We start from the raw sequence: 23807 nt of genomic DNA, 5'->3' as shown, positions 1-23807 counted from the left end.
AGAGGTGGTGGAGATGAAAACGGTGACCGAATTCAAAAAAGAGAGTGATGAAAAAAGTGATGAAAAAGAGAGTGATGAAAAAAGAGAGGATCTACAATCAGAAAATAATAGTAAATATGGAAGAACTAAGGCCAGTACTGGGCAGATTTGTACGTGTCTGTATATGGCCATTTGGTGGAGGATGGGCTGGGGAGAGATTCAATGGTTGGGAGGATGTAGATGGACTGGAGCAAGCTTTGACGGAGACTTCAGTAGTTTTAACCTAAGAACAGTACCAGGCAGAACTTTGGATTCTTGCCCAGAAATAGCTAAGAAGAAGAAGAAGAAAAAAAAAACCCAACAAATTTTTAGATTGAAATAGGTTGGGCAGACTGGATGATCATTCAGGTCTTTATCTGCCGTCATCTACTATGTTACTATGTAAACAAACTGTCCAACACATATTTAACCAATCTGCCCTCAGAATTCTCACACACCTTTTTTTAATATAAGATGCTTAAATTATTTGTGAGTCAAAGACATTCTCATCTCCAGATTGTTTAAAACATATAAAAAGCTTGTACAACATATATACACAATGCTCAAAAAGTGTACAAAATATAAAATATCAAAAAGTTAACTATATGGAACACTTCATAAGAAAACTGAGAAACAACTAAAAGTAACTTAAAGGGCACTAGCAAATAACCATAACTCAAAACAACTAAACATTAATACCATTCTCAGAAAGGTTAGAACATAAGAACCTAAGAATTGCCATGCTGGGACAGAAAGTCCATCAAGCCCAGTATCCTGTTAACAACAGTAGCCAACCCAGATCCCAAGTAGTAAAACAGATTTTACGCTACTTATCCTAGAAATAAACAGTGGATTTCCCCAAGCCATTTCAATAATGGCCTATGGACCTCTCTTTTTGGAAATTATCCAGACCTTTTTTAAACCCCACTAAGCTAACTGATTTCACTACATTCTCCTGCAACAAAATCCAGAGTTTAATTACACGTTGTGTGAAGAAATATATTCTCCGGTTTGTTTTAAATCTACTACTTAGTAGCTTTATTGTATGCCCCCTAGTCCTAGTATTTTTGGCAAGCGTGAACAAGTGATTCACATCTACCCTTTCCACTCATTATTTTATAGACCTCTATAATATCCCCCTGATATAGACCTCTATAATATCCCCCTGAGCACTCTCTTCTCCAAGCTGAAGAGACCTAGCTGCTTTAACTTTTCCTCACATCCCTTTTAACATTTTTGTCACCATTCTCTGTACCTTTTCTAATTCTGCTATATCTTTCTCGTGATACGGTGACCAGAACTGCACACAATATTCATGGTGCGGCCGTACCATAGATACAAGAGCATTATAACATTTTCATCTTTTCCATTCTTTTCCTGATAATTCCTAACATTCTATTTGCTTTCTTAGCAACCGCTGCATTGAGCTGAGGGTTTCAATGTATCCTCAACAATGACACCTAGATCCTTTTCTTGGGCAGTGACTCCTAACATAGAACCCAGCATCAAGTAGCTATTGTTCAGTTTCCTCTTTCCCACACGCCCCACTCCCCAATATCATACTTATCATTATTACTGGAAACCTGCTGCTGCCAATGTTGTATTCTGATCCAGTGCAGGGCCTTGAGCATCTGTTCATGCTCAAGGCCTGTCTGCTCTCGCCTTCTCTGAGAATCTCAGAGAGGGCGGGAGCTGGCAGGCTTTGAGCATGTGCAAATGCTCAAGATCCTGCACAGAATCAGAGTATAGAATTGACAGCGGCAGCAAGTTTCCAGGACTAATAGTAAGTGTGATGTTGGAGAGAGGGGCATGTATGGAGGAGAGTGGCAGCAGCGGGGGTTTGTGTGCATGGAGGATAGCGACATAGAAGTTCATCATGGGGGAGGGGGGCATGTGCACAGATGATAGCAGCGCCGATGTTCACCAAAGGGGGGGGTCCTGTATGGATGATAGGCATGCTGGTGTTCAGCAGCAAGTTTCTTCAGTACCAACGTTAAGCATGATGCTAACTGAGGGAAGGGAATATCTAATTTCTAATTCCATGCCTGTGTAAATGCCAGAATGGTTTATAATGAAAAGGAACTTGCTTGTGAGTAGAAGAAGAAGTGGAATAGTATGAATTATACTTAAAAAAATATTTAAAAGAAGTCCAAACTTAGAGATCCTGTGCTATGAAATATTCATTATAGATTTCAGGTCTGTTTTTTTATACTGCTAGTACACATGGAAAGGGACATCAGATCTTGTAGCCTATTCTCTTAATTTAGAACATAAGAGTTGCCATACTGGGACAGATTGAAGGTCTATCAAGCCCAGTATCCTGTTTCCAGCAGTGGCAATCTAAGTCACAATTATCTGGGAAGATCCCAAAAAAATAAAACAGATTGTTTTGCTGCTTAGCCTAGAAAAAAGCAGTGGATATTCCCAAGATTTTGTAGACTGGCTCACCAGGATCACCCCAAATTCTAATCTCGGTTTTTTATTTGAGTCATCATTTTTTCCTCCTTTGTTGGGGGTGGGGGGGGTAAGGTCACCGGTTTATAATTCGAGTATATACGATATCTGTTTAAGGAATATGTTCTTAATAAGTTTTAGGCCTCCTTTTATGAAACTGCAATAGCAGGGGAAAAGGAAGGGATTAGGACGTTTGGGTGAATTTCTTGAATAGTAGGGTCTTGATTTCTTTGCGGAAAGCCTTGAGGTCAGTTGATGCTGTCAGTAGGTTGGTGATGGAGGGGTCTAATTTAGCTGCATGAGTTGCAAGTAAGTTGTCATACATCTTTTTGCGTTTAGTTCCTTTAAAAGGGGGGAAGGAGAAAGGGGATTGGGTTCTCCTCTGTCTGGTTGAGAGGTTCCTGTTTAGACGGTTGTTTAGGTGGGTGGGTGCCATTCCGTTTAAGGTTTTGAATAACATACAGTATAGTTTGAATTGGATGCGGGCTTGTATTGGAAGCCAGTGTGAGTCTAGGAAGGCGTTGGTGATGTGGTCAAATTTTCCAAGGGAATAGATCATTCTGAGGGCAGTGTTCTGCACGGTCTGTAGTTGTTTTATTAGGTAGGTAGGACAAGAAAGGTAGAGGATATTGCAGTAATCCAATAGACTTAGGACTAGGTATTGAACTATGAGTCTGAATTGTTCTTTTTCAAAGAATTTTCTGATTTTGCGAAGGTTGCGCATGGTGAAGAAAGCTTTTTGTGTGATTTTGTTGATTTGCACCTGAAGAGTGCAACCTCTGTCTACTGTTACTCCAAGGAGTTTGAGAGTGGGTTGTAGGGGATATTTGGTGGTTTTTATTTCTAGCTGTTATAGAAGGGGTTTTGTCCTTTTCAAGCAGTAGAAATTTAGTTTTATCTGGGTTGAGCTTCAGTTTATGTTCTGTCATCCATTTTTCCACTGCTTCTAGAGTTTTTTCCAGGGTGCCTGATTTGGTGGGGTCTTGTGTGTCAAAGGGGAGGAGTATGGTGATATCGTCTGCATAGCTGAATGAAGTTACTTTGAGTTTGTCTAACAGGGTACCGAGGGAGGAAATGTAAAGATTGAAGAGCATGGGTGACAGTGGGGAACCTTGGGGTACTCCGCAGGGGTTGGTCCAAGGCTCCGATATAAGATCCTTTGTTTTTACTCTGTATGTTCTTGTTTTAAGGAATCCTTGAAACCAGTTGTATACTTCGCCTGAGATCCCTATTGCTTCTAATATCTGAAGAAGTATGGTGTGGTTGACCAGGTCGAATGCGGCAGAGAGGTCGAGTTGAATTATCAGCATCCTTCTTCCTTTGCTAAGGTGCTGTCTGGCTATATCTAGAAGGGAAGCTAGCAGTGTCTCGGTGCTGTGGTTAGATCTGAACCCCGATTGAGTTGGGTGGAGTAGGTTGTGGTCTTCAAGGTAGTTGGTGAGGTATTTGGCAACCAGACCTTCTATTAGTTTAACATATAATGGAATTGAGGCGAATGTTAAATGGCCTGCTCTGCTCCCGATGCTCATTGAGTTCCTATGTGCGTCGGGAGCAGCGCGGGCCATTCAGCGCGGCTCCCCGCATTAGAGACTGCTATTGCAGTTTCATAAAAAAGGGGGTTAATTATGATTAAAGTAGTGATCTAATGTATTAGTTTCTTTTTTATTCTCTATAAACTGCTGTGAACTTCTGTGAGGTACTGGCGGTATACAAATAAAGATTCTATTGTATTGTATTAAAACACAGAGGCACCAAAGATATGAGTCACATATTCCTACCTGGGACAAGCCTAGCTCTAGGGCTGGGGTTGTTACAATACCCAAACTGGTATGAAACTATGAAAACCAAGCCTGAAAAAGCCTAAAAACAAACATAAAAATAACCAAACTGTCATTGACAATAGCCATTAAAAATGTGTTTTAAATTTAAGACTTTTTATATGAAGAAAAGTGTTTGCCGTTTTTCTTCCTCACAGATCCAAGTCTTGTTGCAGTTGAAATCATACAGTATGTGCTGCCATATTTATCAGCACTACTTATGTCACATGAACTTTTCTAAACCTATTAGCCATTGCTTTTTATTCAAAAATGAAAATATAAATATACTCGTATATAGGAAGATTACCAATAAATATGTATAAAATTAGGTTAAAAGAACAATTCTGGTCTTATATAAATACAGTGGTCTATATAAAATTGTTTGTTTATTTAAAGCTTCTATACCACTAACTAATAACTATGAAGTCAATTCAGAGCGGTTTACAGCTTTGATGGAAATATGAACATTAACTTTAGTAATGATGGTACAATACACGAGCTACAATATATAAACTATAGTCAACTGGAGTTATGATAAAATAGCCTAGTAATGGTGTTACATACAGAATTCGATTGTTTCTGAGATGTCATGCATACATATACAAATCATTTACCTAGTCTATCTTTTGATTGACTCAACAATAAAGAATACTATAACCCTATATCCCTTCATTATACTTATTTATATAATTAGCCTCTATAAATATACATGCTAAAACTTTTAGTTGCCATTTAAATGTATCATAATTTAAACTTCCTTTGTATATCCTGCTTCATTCTATCACATATGAACTGTGAAGTAGTGAGATAATTCCACCATATTAATTACCCTCCCTGGATGATTCTTTATTAATTAAAGTAGTCTGAGAATACTAAAATCGGGAGCTTCTCACAAAATTATAGTCATCTGAAATGATAGAGGACTTGCAATGAAACTGAACTGCATCAAGTTTTTCAATGTTATCACCTTCCAAATGCTTAAAAATGGTAAAAGCACCATTTGTTTCAGTGACATCATCTCTTTGTAATGAAGTGTATGATGTGTCTAAGGCAGTGTTCTTCAACCACCGGTCCGTGGACCGGTGCCGGTCCACAGAAATTTCCTGCCGGTCCACAGGGCCGGCACGTGCATCAGGCCCAAAACAGTGTTCCTCAACCGCCGGTCCACAGTGTGCTCATTGCGGCGTTATCTTTGAGCCAGCTCCCTCTTCCTCACTGATTCAGTTCACAAAGCCACGGACAGCAGCTCCGTGCGTCCTGCACCTGAACCGAAAGCCTTCTCTCTGATATCGCAACGTCAGAGGGAAGGCTTCCAGATGTGGTGTGGGACGTGCAAGGAACCGCTGCCCGCAGCTTTGTGCACTGCATCAGTGAGGAAGAGGGAGCCGGCCTGAAGATAACACTGGGGGCGACATAAAATGGCCAGGTGGGAGCAGGCCAGAAGGTAAGGCATAGCATAGAGAGAGGTACACAACAAAGGTAGGGGGGGAATGATTTTATTTTTGAATTTAGTGATTGAATTATGTCAATTTATGAGAATTTACATCTGCTGTCAGTGTGCTTTGTGTAGTTTAATTTTGTGTTTAACCATTATGTGTTGTTAATAAGATTATATTGTGTGTATCTATGAAAAACGAATGGAAAAAATAGTGTTACAATTTGTACTATTATGGGGGGCGGGGTCTGGGGTGGAGATTGGGTAGAGATGGGCAGGGTCTGGCCCAAGACTTAGCCCAGTGTTCTTCAACCGCCGGTCCACAAGATAATTATTTTATTTCTACTGGTCCATAGGTGTAAAAAAGTTGAAGAACACTGGTCTAAGGCATTCTACCCACTGAACAAGCCTCAGGAACTAGAGGTCTTAATTTTAATGAATAGTGGAGATAAAAACATAAATAAAGAACTTAAATATGATAGTTTTAGGTAAAAACAGTGTAAACATGGTGCCCCTGTGTTGTTTGGTTTTTGTTTACAAGTATAGAACTTACAAAATACAGGTTGCAACAGCACATAAAATCTGTAGTTCTCAAGAGTGAACCTGTATGTTATCCCAGGACAAGCAAGCAGCATATTCTCACAGATGGGTGATGTCATCCACAGAGCCTGGTACGGACAATATTAAAGTGTACTGTCACTTTAAATTTTTAGTGAAATTTTGAGACTGCCCGCACCGCACATGCGCCAGTGCCTTCCCGCCTGACACCAGCTTGCGAAGTTGTCAGTTTTTTGGTTTTCGCAGAGTGAGGATGATATATCTGGACTTTGTCCGGTCAAGATTGCCTTCCTGCTTTGATTTTTCTTGATTGTTGCAACTATTTCCTTTTTTTAAGTTAGTGTCTGTGATGTTACTTCATATATCATTTTTTACCTGTTTCTAACTATTTGGCCTATTGACATTTTTCTGCCTTCAGCCTTACTGAGGGCATTGACAGGTTTCTGGCTGAACTTTCTTTTACTTGACCCTAAGTTCCCACCTGGTCTTCAAGACTTCTTTCTGTCTACAGTAGTTTTTCTCCATTGTATTCTTTTTCTGTCTGGAAATACTCCTGATATTCCAGGGCTTAAAAAAAATTACAATAGTATCAAATAATTTATATCTCTATTAGGCTTGGACCTCGGTTACTCCCTTCCAGCTCTTAAGGCTAGTTATTTTGCCCTCGGTATCGATCTCATTTTATGTCTGTACCAGTGGACATTGATGTCTGCATCAACATTGTTCTCAAGCATCATCTTCACACTCAACATGAGAAGCCTCAACAAGCATCACAGGCATCAATAGCATTGAGTCACTCAATGCATGTTTTACATCGATGCCATCATTCTTCGATGCCAGCTGACATCTCTGAAGCATGCCTCTTTCTTGGGGTTACCAGTGCTTCGATATCCTGCTGTATCTTATGTACCAGCTTCATAGCACACGGTACAGGTGCATCCACTCCAGTATGTACAACTGGAGTTGCACTATGGAGGGGTAGCCACGAAGCTGCAATGCTAATTGACATCGATGCCCTTCCCATCTGCATCTGTACCGGCCCAGTTTAAATATAGCTTATCTAGGCCTTACGGTACCAGATTCTTTCAATTCCAAACTCCAACCCACCTTCTAAGCACCAATATCTCTTTTATTCCCTTTGTAATTCCCCCACCTGAGCACAGTATATTGCTGCACCTTCTTGTCTAGTTTGTTTATCTTCACTAGATTGTAAGCTCTTTTGAGAAGGGACTATCTCTTCTGTGTTTTGATGTACAGCACGCTGTATATGTCTAGTAGATCTATAGAAATGATTAGCAGTAGTAGTACATCAAGTGAAGAAATGACTTTCTTTGGTTTTTTAAGTCTACTATTTAGTAGCTTCGTCGCATGACCCCTTGTCATAAGAACATAAGAGTTGCCGCTGCTGGGTCAGACCAGTGGTCCATCATGCCCAGCAGTACGCTCACGCGGCAGCCCTTTTGGTCAAAGACCACCGCCCTAACTGAGACTAGCCCTACCAGTGTATGTCCTTGTTCAGTAGGAACTTGTCTAACGTAGTCTTGAATCCCTGGAGGGTGTTTTCCCCTATGACAGCCTCCGGGAGAGCGTTCCAGTTTTCCACCACTCTCTGGGTGAAGAAGAACTTCCTTACATTTGTACGGAATCTATCCCCTTTCAACTTTAAAGAGTGCCCTCTCAGTGGTGTACCTAGCATATGTGACATCCGGGGCCCATTATTTTTTGACACCCCCCTCCATCTGTATGAAAAACATGATTTTTAGAAACAAGCCACATGTAACACATGAGTACCTAGGAAAAGGCAGCATCTTACATATTGCAGTGAGCAGTACATCAATACACCCATTGTAAAACTAAACAAGCCAGACTAGTACAGATCAATCTTGCAGTCAATCCTAACAAAAAACCATGTCTTTCGAGCACACAGAACACAGAAAACACCTTTGCCTAGTATGGAATATGTAATCACAAACTAACCTCTCCCTCTTTTACAAAATTGTAGTGTGGATTTTAGCCACGGTGGTAACAGCTCTGACGCTCATAGAATTCTGAGCTGCTACCACCCCGGCTGGCACTAAAAAACACTCCACAGTTTTGTAAAAGGGGGGATAAAATAGAAATACATAGACAAAGGTTAAATTGAACCATTAAGAAGCTGGATTCTGCATACAGTGCACCACAGAAACAGTGACACACGTCTCCTAAAGCAATAAATAAATAGAAAAATTTTTTTCTACCTTTGTCTTCCGTGGTTTCTGCTTTCCTCATCTTCTTGTAACTCTCTTCCTTCCATCCACTGTCTGCTGTCTCTCTTCCCCTATATGTAATGTAATGTAATGTAATTTATTTCTTATATACCGCTACATCCGTTAGGTTCTATATGGCATCTTCTTTCCTTTTATGCCCCTTCCAGAAACTGTATGCCTCCCCCTTCCATCTCTCCTTTCACCCCCATTGGTCTGGCATCTCTCTCCTCTCCTTCCCTCTCCCACACCTTTCCTCTGCAATCCCTTTCCCTTTTCCCCCTCATTTTCCTTTTCTGCATCTGTCTAGATTACATTCTTACTACCTCTCATCAATGTCCTTTTTTACTGTCTACCTAAAGCTTGCCACCTCTTTCCCTCACCCCTCCAGTGTTTCCCTAACTCAATCCTTTTTTCCCCATCATGTGCCCTCCTTTTATTTATCCCCTCCTTCTATCATGTACCCTCTTTCTCCAACCCTTCCATCTAGTACCTTCTCCTCTCTCTGTCCACTTCCATCCAGCGTCTGCTCCCCTCTTTCTCTCCTCCCATTTCCTTCCTGCATTTGCTCCCTTATCTCTCCCATCTGCACTTCCATCCAGCATAGGCTCCCCACTACCATCCAATGTCTGCCTTTTCTCTCGCCATCCACCCCTCTTTAGTCAGCATATGCCCCCTTTCTTTCCCTCCAATATCCTTCCCCCTTATGTCTCTCCCTTTTCTCTGTACATCAGTTCTATCAGCACCACCCTTCCATTCCACCCTGCCCCTTTCTTTCCCTCCACCACGCTTCCATTCCAGCAATCCTGCTCCTTTCTCTCCCTTCATGCAGCAAGGTCCCACAATGACTGTAGCTGCCGGCTGCCAGTCCACCCCACTCCGACATACTTGTGCTGGAGTGGACTCGGCAGCCACATGCTGGAAGGTTCTGTGATGACTCGTCTGCTGGCTCTGCTCCAGAAGAAGTAAGTTACGTCGGAGGGAGTGGACCCAGCAGACGCAGGAAGTTGTGGCAAAGTCTCGCAATGACTGCGTCTGCCGGGTCCACCCCCTCTGACGTAACTTACTTCTTCCGGAGCAGAGCCGGCAGATGAGTCATCGCGGGACCTTCCTGCACCTCAGCATGGCTGCCGACTCTGCTGCAGAGAAAATAAGTCAGAGGTAACGTGACCATTTATTTTTTTCATCAAAAGGGGACATCTATTAATTGACTGTGTATTCTTTCTTTCATTTCTTTCTTTCTGCACAAAGGCCCAACAGTTGTCCCTTTTTATTCCCTCCCTTCTTCCTTCCCATGTCCTTAGTGCCCCCAGCGCCTCCGTCCTGTGTCCTTAGTGCCCCCTGTGCCTCCTTCTCATGTCCTTAGTGCCTCCGTCTTGTGTCCATAGTGCCCCCAATGTCCCCGTCCTGTGTCCTTAGTGCCCCCAGTGCCTCCGTCCTGTGTCCATGGTGCCCCAGTGCCTCCTTCATGTGTCCATAGTGCCCCCAGTGCCTCCATCCTGTGTCCATGGTGCCCCCAGTGCCTCCGTCCCGTGTCCATGGTGCCCCCAGTGCCTCCTTCCTGTGTCCATGGTGCCCCCAGTGCCTCCATCCCGTGTCCATGGTGCCCCCAGTGCCTCCTTCCCGTGTCCATGGTGCCCCCAGTGCCTCTGTCCCGTGTCCATGGTGCCCCCAGTGCCTCCTTCCCGTGTCCATGGTGCCCCCAGTGCCTCCTTCTCGTGTCCATGGTGCCCCCAGTGCCTCTTTCCTGTGTCCATAGTGCCCTCAGTGCCTCCTTCCTGTGTTCATAGTGCCCCTAGTGCCTCCTTCCTGTGTCCACAATGTCCACAGTGCCCCCTTCCCATGTCCTTAGTGCCCCCAGTGCCTTGTTATGTCCTCCCACTACCTTCCAGATTTTGTCCACCCCCAAAGACAGCCTGCCTGCCTACCTACCTATCTCCCTCCCTCCCTGCTGCTCTAAAGCCAGCCAGCTTGCCTGCCTACATGCTGCCCTCACTGCCGTGGAAAAAAAAAAGCGCCTCTCCTCTTCCTTTCCCCCGGTCCACGCCTGCAATCTTACCTCCCCCCGCCGACAAGAAGTCTTTCCGACGTCAATTCTGACATCAGAGAGGACGTTCCGGGCCAGCCAATCACTGCCTGGCTGGCCCGGAACTTCCTCTCCGACGTCAGAATTGACGTTGGAAAGACTTCTTGTCGGCACAGCGGCACAGGCCGGGGTATAGGAAGGGCAGGAGGACCCGGACCTGTCCGGCTGTGCACCCCCCCAAGCCGTGCACTCGGGGCGGACCACCCCCCCCTTGGTATGCCACTGTGCCCTCTTGTTCTCCCTACCTTGGAGAGGGTGAACAACCTGTCCTTATCTATTAAGTCTATTCCCTTCAGTACCTTGAATGTTTCGATTATGTCCCCTCTCAATCTCTGTTCGAGGGAGAAAAGGCCCAGCTTCTCTAATCTTTCGCTGTACGGCAGCTCCTCCAACCCCTTAACCATCTTAATTGCTCTTCTCTGGACCCTCTCGAGTAGTACCGTGTCTTTCGTCATGTATGGCGACCAGTGCTATACGCAGTACTCCAGGTGAGGACGCACCATGGCCCGGTACAGCGGCATGATAACCTTCTCCAATCTGTTCATGATCCCCTTCTTTATCATTCCTAGCATTCTGTTCGCCCTTTTCGCCGCCGCCGCACATTGTGTAGACGGCTTCATCAATTTGTCTATCAGAACTCTCAAGTCCCTTTCCTGGGAGGTCTCTCCAAGTACCGCCCCGGCCATCCTGTACTCGTGCTTCAGATTTTTGATACCGACATGCATCACTTTACATTTATCCACGTTGAACCTCATCTGCCATGTCGATGCCCATTCCTCGAGCCTGATTATGTCACGTTGTAGATCTTCGCAGTCCCCCTGCGTCTTCACTACTCTGAATAAATTTGTGTCATCCGCAAATTTAATCACCTCGCTCGTTGTACCTATGCCCTAGTGTTTTTGGAAAGCATAAACAAGCGATTTACATCTACTCATTCCACTCCACCAGATGATGTTAAGGTCAGAACAAAGATTGTTTTTCTAATTCAGTACAGTGCATCTGCTTGATTTAAATCAGGAGCTTGGTCTCTGTGTTTTTATGACTTATAATTTGTCTACATCTGTAATATGGTTCTGATTATGGATTTTTACTAATCTTCACTCATATACTCAATGCCACTGTGCCTCAATATGCACATTGTTTTTTAAATATACTTATCGATGTAAGTTTTTCATTTTAATACTATTTACTACTGTTTTAAAATTATTTATTGGCTTATATTCATTATGATTTTGGTTCTCTTTTTCAAAGTTGTGCAGCTGAGTACCGTGTGGCAAATGCTCCGATGGCCATTCAATTCCTATGGGCGTCGGAGCATTTACTGTGCCAGCCTATGCTGCCAGCTTTAGTAAAAGAGGGGGTAAGCTTTTATTGCATATGTGTTATTTACAGTATTTATCCCAATTTTACATATGGAGTTATTTTAAGTTCTATACTTGTAAAAACAATAGGGGTACCATGTTTACACTGTTTTTCACCCCAAATAATTTTTTTTAAAATTTAGTTATGTTTTTATCTCCACTACTCATTAAAATGAATCTCTGCAGTTCCTGAAGCTTGTCCAGTGGGTAGAATTGAGTGGCAGGAGACTACTTCGGGACTTCCCCTTCCACTGAGCTGTTTAGGCTTCCTCTGCTGGCTCTGATTGGATGGGATTCTTGCAGATCTCCATGAAACTCATTTGCATGCAAAATCATTTCAACATTGATCACCGTTTTGAAATCAGATAATTTGCCCGCTCCACAGTGGCCCACTGGATTTTAACAATGGTTTTAGTGCATCCTCGCCACAGAGAAGCTGAGGTCTGGGTCACCTGTTTGTTAGCTGTACTTCTTTATTTTTTTAAGTCAATATATTTTTATTGAAAAAATTTTCTCAAGTATAACAATTGTACATACAAAAGTACTGGAAATCAAAAGTTATGCTCATGAAAAACATTATACAAAACTTGTGCATAAGTCAGCAATAATAAAAACAAAGAACCATCAGAAATTCACATAACACATGAAAACTGTGCCGTGTTGGCAAAATACAATGCAGCATGAATTCAATTAGCATCAAAGAGAAAGTGAGAAAAAGGAAACTAGACTGATTAGAAATATAAGGTAACAGAAATGAGGTAAGAAAGTCAAAAACTACAAAAGAAGAGTTAGACCGTAGCAGAAGGAGAGAGAGAAAATAAAATAAAAATTAAGAGGTGGAGCTTCGAAAGTATAACTTGAGAGTGTTCCAAGTGTTCTGAAAGTGACGAAAGCGGTTACAGGATTTAGCTAAATATGCTTCAAATCTATAAGTCATACAAACCAGATGCCACCACTGGGAGTGTGAGGCTTTGAATAAATATTTCCAAAAACCAAGGAAAATCTTCAGTGCTAAAGACAAGAGCATATCCATAAGGTGAGCATCATCTATGGATAGTTCATCCTCAAGTACAGAAGATTTCAACAGTAACATCTGATAAATCAAGGAGACATTAATATGAAAGATTGTAGAGATTGTAGCCCAGACAGATTGCCAGAAAGTGTGTATAAAGGGGCAAGTAAAAATTAAGGGACTCATAATCAACCCCCCCCCATCTAAAAAGTGGCCTAAATGGGTACTTGGATGATCAAAAAGCCTGATCGTCCAAGTACCCATAATCAAAGCTGGTTTTAGATGTATCTAAAAACAGTTTAGGCCTTACCCCTGCCTCTAAATGCATAGAGCGAAAAGAGGCATTTTTAGAAGAGGGAAAAGGGCGGGAGGTGGGCTGACCTAGACATAGGCGTACAGTAGATATAACCAAAAGTTTAGGCAGGTTGCCTAGTCGCACTTATACGTTTTGACTTAGACCAAGTCAAAACAGGTATAAGTGCCGAAAAAGGGGCCGCTGAGCTCAGCAGCCCAGCAACCTACTCACCCCCCACCACAACCATCGGGGCAGGAGAGATGCCTCATCTCCCCTGCCGCAATAGCGATACCACCAAGTGCCACCAAACGCGGCACTTGGGATCGCTAAAGCGGCAGGAGATGACCCATCTTTCCTGCTGCAATCCACCCCTCCCCCCGATCCTATCGGGCTAGGCGAGAGCCCAAGTGCTCCTGGCCACGCAACCCCTCCGATTACGATCGGGCCAGGAGGGAGCCCAAGCCCTCCTGGCCACGCAACCCCTCTCTACAAGATCGGGCAGGAGGGAGCCCAACCCCTCCTGCCCAGGCGACTACCCTATCCCCCACCCCCACTAAGATCTGGGCATGAGGGAACCCAGGCCCTCCTGCCCCGATGCAACCCCCCACGACCACCCCCTCAAACCCCTGATCAGCCCGCCGAAAACCTCCCCGACCTGCGAGACCCCCCCGCCGACCCCACCACTACCCCCGACACCCCCTGTACCTGAAAAACTTTGGCCAGATGGATGGATCCCAAGTCGGTCCGTCCAGCAGGCCAGCCATCCCTGAATGGCTGGCCTTAGGACCTAATTGGCCCAGGCGGCTCAAACCCCACCCACAGGTGGGGCCTGAGGCGCCTGGGCCAACTGGAATCGGCCCAGTAGCCTTAGGTCCCTCCTGTGGGCAGGTGGAGGGAGGTTTTGGGTGGGCCAATCGGAGGTTCAGGGGGCGGTCTTGGGGGGTGCGTCGGGGCAGGAGGGCCTGGGATCCCTCCTGCCTGGATCTTAGTGTGGGTGGGGGATAGGGTGGTCGCCTGGGCAGGAGGGGTTGTGCTCCCTCCTGCCTGATCTTGTAGGGGGGGTTGTGTGGCCAGGAGATCTTGAGCTCCCTCTTGACCCGATCGTAATCGGTGGGGGGGTTCACGGATCGCCGGGGCAAGAGGGCTTGGGCTTCCTCTTGCCCCGATCGTAATCGGCAGGGTGGGGGGTTGCGGATCGGCAGGGCTAGGAGGGCTTGAGCTCTCTCCTGGCCCGATCATTGTCAGTGGGGCCAGGAGGGCTTGAGCTCTCTCCTGGCCCAATCATTGTCGGTGGAGCCAGTAGGGCTTGGGCTCTCTCCTGGCCCTGTTGTCGGGAGGAGGGGGGGTCATGGGTCTCCGGGGCAGGAGGCCTTGGGATTCCTCCTGCCCCTATGTTGGGGGGGGGATTTTGTAACCGGTGTTGTTTTTGACAGATACCGGTTACAGAATCCAGCTTTTAGGTGGACTGCCTCTTCCTTCGCCTAAAAGCTCTAGTGTTGGGCGTTTGGGACTTAGGCTGTTTTTGGTTGATTATATGTTGTTAATGTAGACGTAGTGGTGGTCTGGGCATTTAAACAGCTGAACTTAGAGGCAGGCCATTATCAAAAAAACCCTCCTTTTGGATGTTTTTTTTTTATAATGGACATTTTCCCTGCTTCTACTTTCAACGTTTAAGGCCTTAGGCCAAAAGGGGACTTAGACGTTTTTTTTTATTATGCCCCTCTAGGTGTTTAAGGGATCCGGTCTCAGAGTTGCAGGTCTAACAGGACTTCGAGAAGGAGGAGTTAATCCTATGTGATTTTAGGGGTGTCCACTGAGCTCTAAGAAAAAGGAAGAACATACTATGCATGATAGAAGCTGATCTAGAGGTATGAAATGTGGATTTTAAGGCATGAGCCCATGCGGTGTCTGATATGGGGGAACCAAGATCTCCCAGGATTGTTTCATATTGGAGATTGGATTAGGGAGAGTGGATTTAAGGAGTTTATAAAATTTGGAGGCGGTATGGCCAAGTGCTAAATATTGTTTGGACAAGGTAAGAAGGGTAGGTTCAAAATTGAAGGAGATGGGGTTAAAACCTGACTTTTTGAAGACAGATTGCAATTGTAGCCATTGATAGAATTGAGAATCATTAAGGGAGAATTTGACCATCATGTCATGAAAGGAGAGCCAAGAGCCATCAGCATGACAAAAGGAGGCAGTGTCCCATATTTGATGTTTATACCAGTGTGGCCATAATATGGTTTTCTTGTCTATGAGAAACTGTTGATTACACCATAGGGGGCAATGAGTAGACGGCAACCAAGGGTGTTCAGGAGTTTATCGAGTTCAAGGAGGACCTTATGCGTAGTCTGGATAAGGGGGTTATGGAGGAATTTAGTGATGTGGGAGGTACCTAAAAAGTGGGATGGGTTGAAGATGAGCTTGTTCAAGGAGTAACCAATTGGGTATATCAAAGATATCATTGGAGGAGAGCCATTCTGCACCCTGACGTAAAATGAATGCTTTGTGGTAGTAAATTAGGTCAGGAAAATTCACACCCCCTAGGTGTTTTGCGGCCTTCAATTTTTGCAGAGAGATTCTGTGTGGTTTATCATTCCACAGGAAAGCGAGCATTAATTTTTCCAGATGTTTATAGAAGTGGGCAGGAAACAATATGGGAAACATGTTTAATGAATAGTAATCTTTGGAGCTACCATCATTTTTATGGTATTGAGTCTACCCCACCATAATAGATGTAGGGGGGGTCCAGGAGGCTAGTAAGTCTTTAATCTGGGAGAATAATTTGATCATGATCAGTTGAGATGTTGATTTAAGATCTCTATCAAAGGGTATGCCAAGATATTTAATACCTGTTTTGACCCAAGTAAAAGGGTGTGAAACAATAGTAAATGGGGTACACGCTGCATTTAAGGGCATAAGCTCAGTTTTATCCCAATTAACTTTATAGCCTGATATAGTGGAGAAAGAGAAAATCAATTGCATCAGGGATGTCAGAGAAGTTTCAGGTTCAGAAAGGTACAGTAAGACATCATCGGTGTAAGCCAATAATTTAAATTCTTTTTTGGCTATTGTAATACCTTTAATGGTGATACATTGTCTAATAGCAGATAACAGGGGTTCTAAGGCTAGGTTAAACAGTAGCATCCCTGTCTAGTACCCCTTTGAAGGGTTAAAGGAATTGAGAACTCATCATTAACTATTATGTTAGCAGTGGGATTATGGTACAGTAGAGAAACCATGCGGATAAAGATCTCTGGTAGACCAAAACGAGATAGGACATAGAATAGATATCTCCACTCTACCCTATCAAAAGCCTTCTCAGCATCAAGATAAGCCATTAACAATGGATGGTGGTCGGACAGGGCAGAGTGGAGGATATGACATAACAGCCTGGTATTATCAGCTCCATATCTCCCTTTCAGGAAACCAACTTGATCTCTATGAATTAGAGAAGGCATAATTTTTTCAAGTCTGAGAACAAGTATCTTAGCAAATATCTTATAGTCCAAGTTCAATAGGGAGATTGGATGGCAATTTTTAACTAGTTGTATGTCTCTATTCGGTTTCGGAAGGACAATGATGTTTGCTTCATGAAAGCGGCGTAGTTTGGCGGGAGAAGCAATGAGGTCTTGATAGTAGAACAAAAGGTGGGATGAGAGAAGAGATGAAAATGACTTGTAGAACTCAGATGGAAGGCCATCAGGACCAGGCGCTTTTGCAGATGCCATGGAAGAAATGGCTGTGGGGATTTCGGATAGAGTAATAGGTTGTTGTAAAGACTGATGTTGGGAGGGGATTAAGTGACTTGCCCATGGTCACAAGGAGCAGCGAGGGATTTGAATCCAGAACCTCAGGGTGCTAAGGCTGTAGATCTAACTACTGTGTCACACACTCCCATCTTATGCTCATCTTATCTTATGCACTGAAATTCAACCTAAATACTAATCTATACTAAAATACTTTTTATATAAAAACCCTAACAGAGACTTTAAAAGCTAGACTATTGCCTAAACTGACTATGCTGAAAAAGCAGAGTACTGAGCTAAAAAAGTAAAAGAGAAGGACAATGAAATAACCTACTGCAGCCCACATTTTCCCTTTTCCCCAAGTTTGAATGTCAGAAGGTAAAAAATTCCAATGGAGACCTATACTAGTTGGGTTTAAAAAAAAAAAAAAAAAAAAAATCTCACATTGTGCTTGATTTATTTATAGGGCTATGTTGAAAAATAGTAAAGCAAATTGCAGTGTCAATAAATAAGTTACATTAATTAGGAAATAACTCTGTTATTGGTCAATATTACAAGTTATTGCAATTTTTTAGCTTTGTAAATAAAACCAATGCTGCCAGTTCTTACTGGCACTCAATGTAATTTCTTCATTCTTCAATAGAAAGCTATTCATAGTGGCTTTACAAGCCGAGATAGTGTCATTACACCATAATAATTCAAGGTAGGTCTGATTTGTTTATTCATTAATATTAGGGAAAATTAAAACTTTATGGGGCTCATAATCAAAACTTAAATATGTCTAAAAACCTGCCCAAGTTGGCACTTGGACGATCTATAACAGTGTCCTTCAACCTTTTTACTTACACCCGTGGACCGGCAGAAATAAAAGAATTATTTTGTGGACTGGCAAACTACTAAGACTGAAATTTTAAAAAACCATTTCCGCCCCATCTCCACAAGCTCGGTCCCCGCAAACCATCTGATCCTATCTGCACAAGTCTCAGTTATGATTTTATATTGAACGTATTTTATTAAAGTATAAAAAGAAACAATATTCTGTACAATTGCCATTTTATAAATACAAATATACAGTGCAAGGACCAACAAAACTCATGTCTCCCCTCCCCTTCACATATATCCCCTCTATTATCAAGAAAACTGAACAAGCCAAGTTATTACAGAATGCTACACAAAAATATCATGCTAACAGAATACTGCAGTCACACATGACAGGAATAGTGTTAGGGGAGTGCCCCCTGGTCAGAGAGTGCGCTATGCCAGCTGGAAACTAAAGAAGCACTGCCTGGGCTTTGCAGTCCCCAGTTATGTCTCTAGCAGGATATATATTTCAAATCTGATATATTCTAATGACAAAATAGATATAAAATTATTTTTTTCTACCTTTTGTTGTCTCTGGTTTCTGCTTTCATCTTATTTTCACTCTTTTCTTTCCAGTGTCTGCCTTGTCTCTTCAATCCAGCATCTGCCCGTTCCATCCACTGTCTGTCCTCTCCCCCTTCCATATGTATCTGACTTCTTTCTATGCCCCCTCCCCTTTCCATACAACCTGTGCCTCCTTTCCTTTTTACATCATTCATTCCATCTTCACTGCTTTCTTCATTTTTATCTCTCCTACACCAGATCTAGCATCTTTATCCCTCTCTCATTTCTGTGCTGACCCTTTTCCAGCATTAATTTCTCTCTACTTTCTCATTCCTCTGTCTCTCCCCTTTTCCTCATCTGATCTCTCCATTCCACCCTGACCCCCTTCCCCTCCTGTAATCTCCCTGCCAGCTGTTTCCTTCCTTTTTTCCCTTCTCCCATCCCCCTATCCAACATTAATTCTCTTCCCAACCCTTTCCCTCCTCCCCTCCCAGCAGCATCTCTCCTTCTACCTCCCTCCAGGTCCAGTAGCAGTTCTCCCTTTATCCAGCAGCTTCCCAGCCTCCAATAGTGGCTTCCTCCCCTTCCAGCAGCTCTCAGTATTTGCCTGCAGCAGCGATTTACTTAGGCAGTGTTGGGTCTGTTGCTGCCTCTGAGGATAGAGGAAGTTGCCGAAGTGAATCACTGCCCTGGCAAGTATGAGAGCTACTGGGAGGGGAGACAGCCACTGTCGAAGACTCTCCATGATCTTGCTCCCGCGCGCCCTGCACATTCGCGGCCCCCCAAGCCGGCACAAACAGCGTTGCACAGCAGGCCCTGCCGCCCAAGATGAGCCGGAGGTCCCTACTACTGCCGAGTCTCCAAGAGTGAGCGGCCCGCATATAGGAATGCTCAGGGCCAGCGCCGCACCACTCGCTCACCCATGGATGCTGTCAACAACCCGGTGGCAGCCAGCGAACATGGCACAACCCTGCAGCCACATGGGCTCAACCCGGCACCCTATCAACTGCTGGGTACATGCACGCATCCCGCACATGGGCAGACTCTCAGCACAGACACTGCCAATGGCTCCCTGCGCACGCTACCCATCTTCCTGCACCTGCAGCTCTCTCCCTTCCACCTGCACCTTCCCCACGGCCCTCTTCGGCGACTCGGCAGGGGCAGCGATCAAGACAGGCTGCCGACATTGGGACGTTCCCTCTCTAAGTCCTGCCTATTTTGTTTTAACTTCCTGTTTCCGCATAGGCGAGACTCACAGAAGGAATGCCCCGACGTCGGCATCCTGTCTTGATAAGAACATAAGAACATCGTGCCCAGCAGTCCGCACACGCGGCGGCCCAACAGGTCCAGGACCTGTGCAGTAATCCTCTATCTATATCCCTCTATCCCCTTTTCCAGAAGGAAATTGTCCAATCCTTTCTTGAACCCCAGCACTGTACACTTCCCTATTACACCCTCTGGAAGCGCATTCCAGGTATCCACCACACGTTGGGTAAAAAAAGAACTTCCTAGCATTCGTTTTGAATCTGTCCCTTTTCAACTTTTCCGAATGCCCTCTTGTTCTTTTATTTTTCGAGGCTGGGTGGAACAGCAGATTTCCCCCAACACCACCGGGGCAGGAAATTTAACCGCGTCGATCTCTCCGGCCCTGTGCGGATTGGCAGTAATTTTCTGCGGACCGGCAGTTGAAGAACACTTATTTATAAGACAGGTTGTCCAAGTGCCAATAATCGAAACAGCTTTTTAGATGTATCCAGGGACATTTTAGGTCTCTAAATCCCACTGTGCACCCAAGGCTGAAAGGGGCATTTTTGGAGGAGTGGTTAGGGTGGGATGTAGACTGACCTAGACTTAGTCATCCTACAGGGATAATCGAATGTTTTACGAGAATGACTAGGTGAAACTTAGACGTTGTGAGTTAGATGATGTAAAGATAGGAATAAGTGCTCAAAAGGTATCGAAAGTGACCAGATAACCACTGCAGAGACAAAGACCCACACACACTTCCCCCATGTTCACTAACCCCATTGCACCCCCTCCCCCATGCTCACTAACCTCGTTGCACCTCCACAATGTTCAGAATAAAAACGTACTTACCTGCCTCCAGAACATCAGCACCTGGTATAGGAAAGCCTAATAGAGCTGCACAGAGGTGGCTTAAGTAGTCTGGGGGCTGGGCTAGTGAACCATAGAGAGGAGGACCCAGGCCATAAGCCACTCTAACCACTACATTCATGGTGAAAAATGCGAGCCCACCAAAAACACCCAAAACCCTATTGTACTGCCATTTAGGTGCCACCTGCAGCCATAAGGGCTATTGGGATTGTAGACAGCTGAGTATATAGTGTGTTTTGGGGGGGCTCACTATAACCTATAAGGGAGTTCTGGTGAGATGTTTATGTGGCACCCTTTTTGTGAAGTTCACAGCAGTGCCCTATAAGTTGCCCCTCTGCTCTGTTGCCATGTCTGGATAGCCAGTCCATCACAGTGCTGGCCCCTCTCATGTCCAATAGGTCTTGTTCTGGGTGTTTAGGACTTGGACGAATATTTGGTCGAGAATGTGGTATAAAGATAGAAGTAGTGGCTGTCTGGAAGATCAAACGCCTGAGAGTACATTTTGCTGCTACCGACTTTAGACGACTAATGCCCTACGTTCAAATCGGATTTTGACTTTTTTTAAAATTATGCCCCTCCATGTATTGATAATATAATGCTTTGGTTTAATCATTTTAAAAGTTTAAACACGTTTTGATGAAAATTCTTTGTTTTTTCCAGGATTTGCAAGAAGCTGAAGATGTCATGTCAGTGTATGATGATGATGCAGTTGATGCCTCTGAACCTAGTCCAAGCCAAAGATTTCAGGAGCATAAAGAAAAGTATGGGGATGAAAAGCCAATGCAGCCACTTGTAAAAAGCCAGGCGATTAACAAACAAAAATTAGAACCATCTTTGACATGGAAGGACCTTGATCTCAGCAGTTCCCCTGAGTATGTATTCATTTGGATAATGGAACTTTGTACTGTTATGAAACTCCATAAAATATGCAAAGTTTAGATAAAAAAGAAACAAAAACCCTACTCTTCAAAAAAATTCATAAAACCAATATAACACAACCAAACAGGTTCCGAACATCTGCAATTACCAACTACTCCTTAGCAAAATAGAAAAGGTTCTAAATATTCCTTAAGTACTTCTTAATATCTTAACAATATGTACTTCTTATTATCATAACAATTCTTATGTAATCCACCTTGAACCGCAAGGTAAAGGCGGAATAGAAATCACTAATGTAATGTAATAAGTTACACCCAGGATTCTGATATTGATATTGTTCAGGTCAGAATGGTTCACTTTTACATTCTGGCCTGAACTGAACCAACCTAACCTAACACTCAAGTTACTTTATGAATTTGAGGAGGGTTATCTTCAAGATGAATGGTACATAAGAACATAAGAATAGCCTTACTGGGTCAGACCAATGGTCCGTCAAGCCCAATAGCCCGTTCTCACGGTGGCCAATCCAGGTCACTAATACCTGGCCAAAACCTGAATAGTGGCAACATTCCATACTACCAATCCAGAAGAGGCTCCCCCTTGTCTTTATAACAAACTATGGACTTTTCCTCCAGGAATTTGTTCAAACATTTTTTAAAATCAGCTATGCTATCCGCTTTTACCACAACCTCTGGCAACACGTTCCAGAGCTTAACTGTTCTCTAAGTGAAAAAATATTTCCTTCTATTGGTTTTAAAAGTATTTCCCTGCAATTTCATTGAGTGTCCCCTAGTCTTTGTAATTTTTGACAGAGTGAAAAATCGATCCACTTGTACCCGTTTTAATCTACTCAGGATTTTGTAGACTTCAATCATATCTCCCCTCAGCCTTCTCTTTTCCGAGCTGAAGAGCCTTAACCTTTTTAGTCTTTCCAGATATGAGAGGAGTTCCATCCGTTTATCATCTTGGTCTCTCTTCTTTGAACCTTTTCTAGTGCCACTATATCTTTCTTGAGATAAGGAAACCAGAATTGATCACAATACTCCAGGTGAGGTTGCACCATGGAGTGATACAGAGGCATTATAATGTCCTTAGTCTTGTTAACTATCCCTTTTAAAATAATTCCTAGCATCTTGTTTGCTTTTTTGGCTGCCGCCGCACATTGGGCAGAAGGTTTCATCGTATTATCTACAATGACATCCAGATCCCTTTCTTAGGTGCTAACCCCCAAGGAGGACCCTAGCATCCAGTAACTATGATTTAGGTTATTCTTCCAAATATACATCACTTTGCATTTGTCCACATTAAATTTAATCTGCTACTTGGACGCCCAGTCTTCCAATTTCCTAAGGTCTGCCTGTAATGTTTCACAATCCGCATGTGTTTTAACAACTTTGAACAGTATAATGTCATCTTCAACATCTTTATAAACGATCTTAACATTGGTACGATGAGTGAGGTGATTAAATTTGTGGACGATACAAAGTTATTCAGAGTAGTGAAGACGCAGGGGGATTATGAAGATCTGCAACGTAACATAATTAGGCTTGAGGAATGGGCATCAACATGGCAGATGAGGTTCAACGTGCATAAGTGTAAAGTGATGCATGTAGGTAACAAAAATCTCATGCACGAATACAGGATGTCTGGGGCGGTACTTGGAGAGACCTCCCAGGAAAGAGACTTGAGAGTTCTGATCAACAAGTCGATGAAGCCGTCCGCGCAATGTGCAGCGGCGAAAAGGGCGAACAGAATGCTAGGAATAATAAAGAAGGGGATCACGAACAGATTGGAGAGGGTTATCATGCTGTTGTACCGAACCATGGTGCACCCTCATCTGGATTACTATATCCAGCACTGGTCGCCGTACACGAAGAAGGACACGATACTACTTGAAAGGATCCAGAGAAGAGCGACTAAGATGGTTAAGGGGCTGGAGGAGTTGCCGTACAGTGAAGATTAGAGAAACTAGGCCTCTTCTCCCTCAAACAGAGGAGACTGAGAGTGGACATGATCGAAACATTCAAAATACTGAAGGGAATAGACTTAGTAGATAAGGGCAGGTTGTTCACCCTCTCCAAGGTAGGGAGAACGAGAGGGCACCCTCTAAAATTGAAAGGGGATAGGTTCTATAGGAACATAAGGAAGTTCTTCTTCACCCAGAGAGTGGTAGAAAACTGGAATGCTCTTTTGGAGTCTGTCATAGGGGAAAACACCCTCCAGGGATTCAAGACAAAGTTAGACAAGTTCCTGCTGAACCAGAACGTACGCAGTTAAGGCTAGTCTCAGTTAGAGCGCTGGTCTTTGATCAGAGGGCCGCTGCATGAGCGGACTGCTGGGCACAATGAACCACGGGTCTGACCCAGCAGCGGCAATTCTTATGTTAACTTCCATATCATTTATAAATAATTTAAATAGCA

At 43.7% G+C, this 23807-nt stretch overlaps 1 protein-coding gene across 3 annotated transcripts in view; it reads left to right on the top strand.

Annotated features, from left to right (window-relative positions):
- Nucleotides 1-23807, top strand: part of ARMC4 (armadillo repeat containing 4) — a 378797-nt gene that overhangs the window by 174623 nt on the left and 180367 nt on the right. For all 3 annotated transcript variants that reach the window (XM_033931435.1, XM_033931436.1, XM_033931437.1), the window contains exon 8: nucleotides 21169-21380. In XM_033931435.1, the coding sequence (XP_033787326.1) occupies nucleotides 21169-21380 (212 nt within the window). The remainder of the gene's footprint in view (nucleotides 1-21168; nucleotides 21381-23807) is intronic.

Source organism: Geotrypetes seraphini, chromosome 2 (genome assembly GCF_902459505.1).
Source record: "Geotrypetes seraphini chromosome 2, aGeoSer1.1, whole genome shotgun sequence".
Classification (NCBI taxonomy): Eukaryota; Metazoa; Chordata; class Amphibia; order Gymnophiona; family Dermophiidae; genus Geotrypetes; species Geotrypetes seraphini.
The sequence above is the reverse complement of the archived record's forward strand: the minus strand, read 5'-3'. Positions and strand labels throughout refer to the sequence as shown.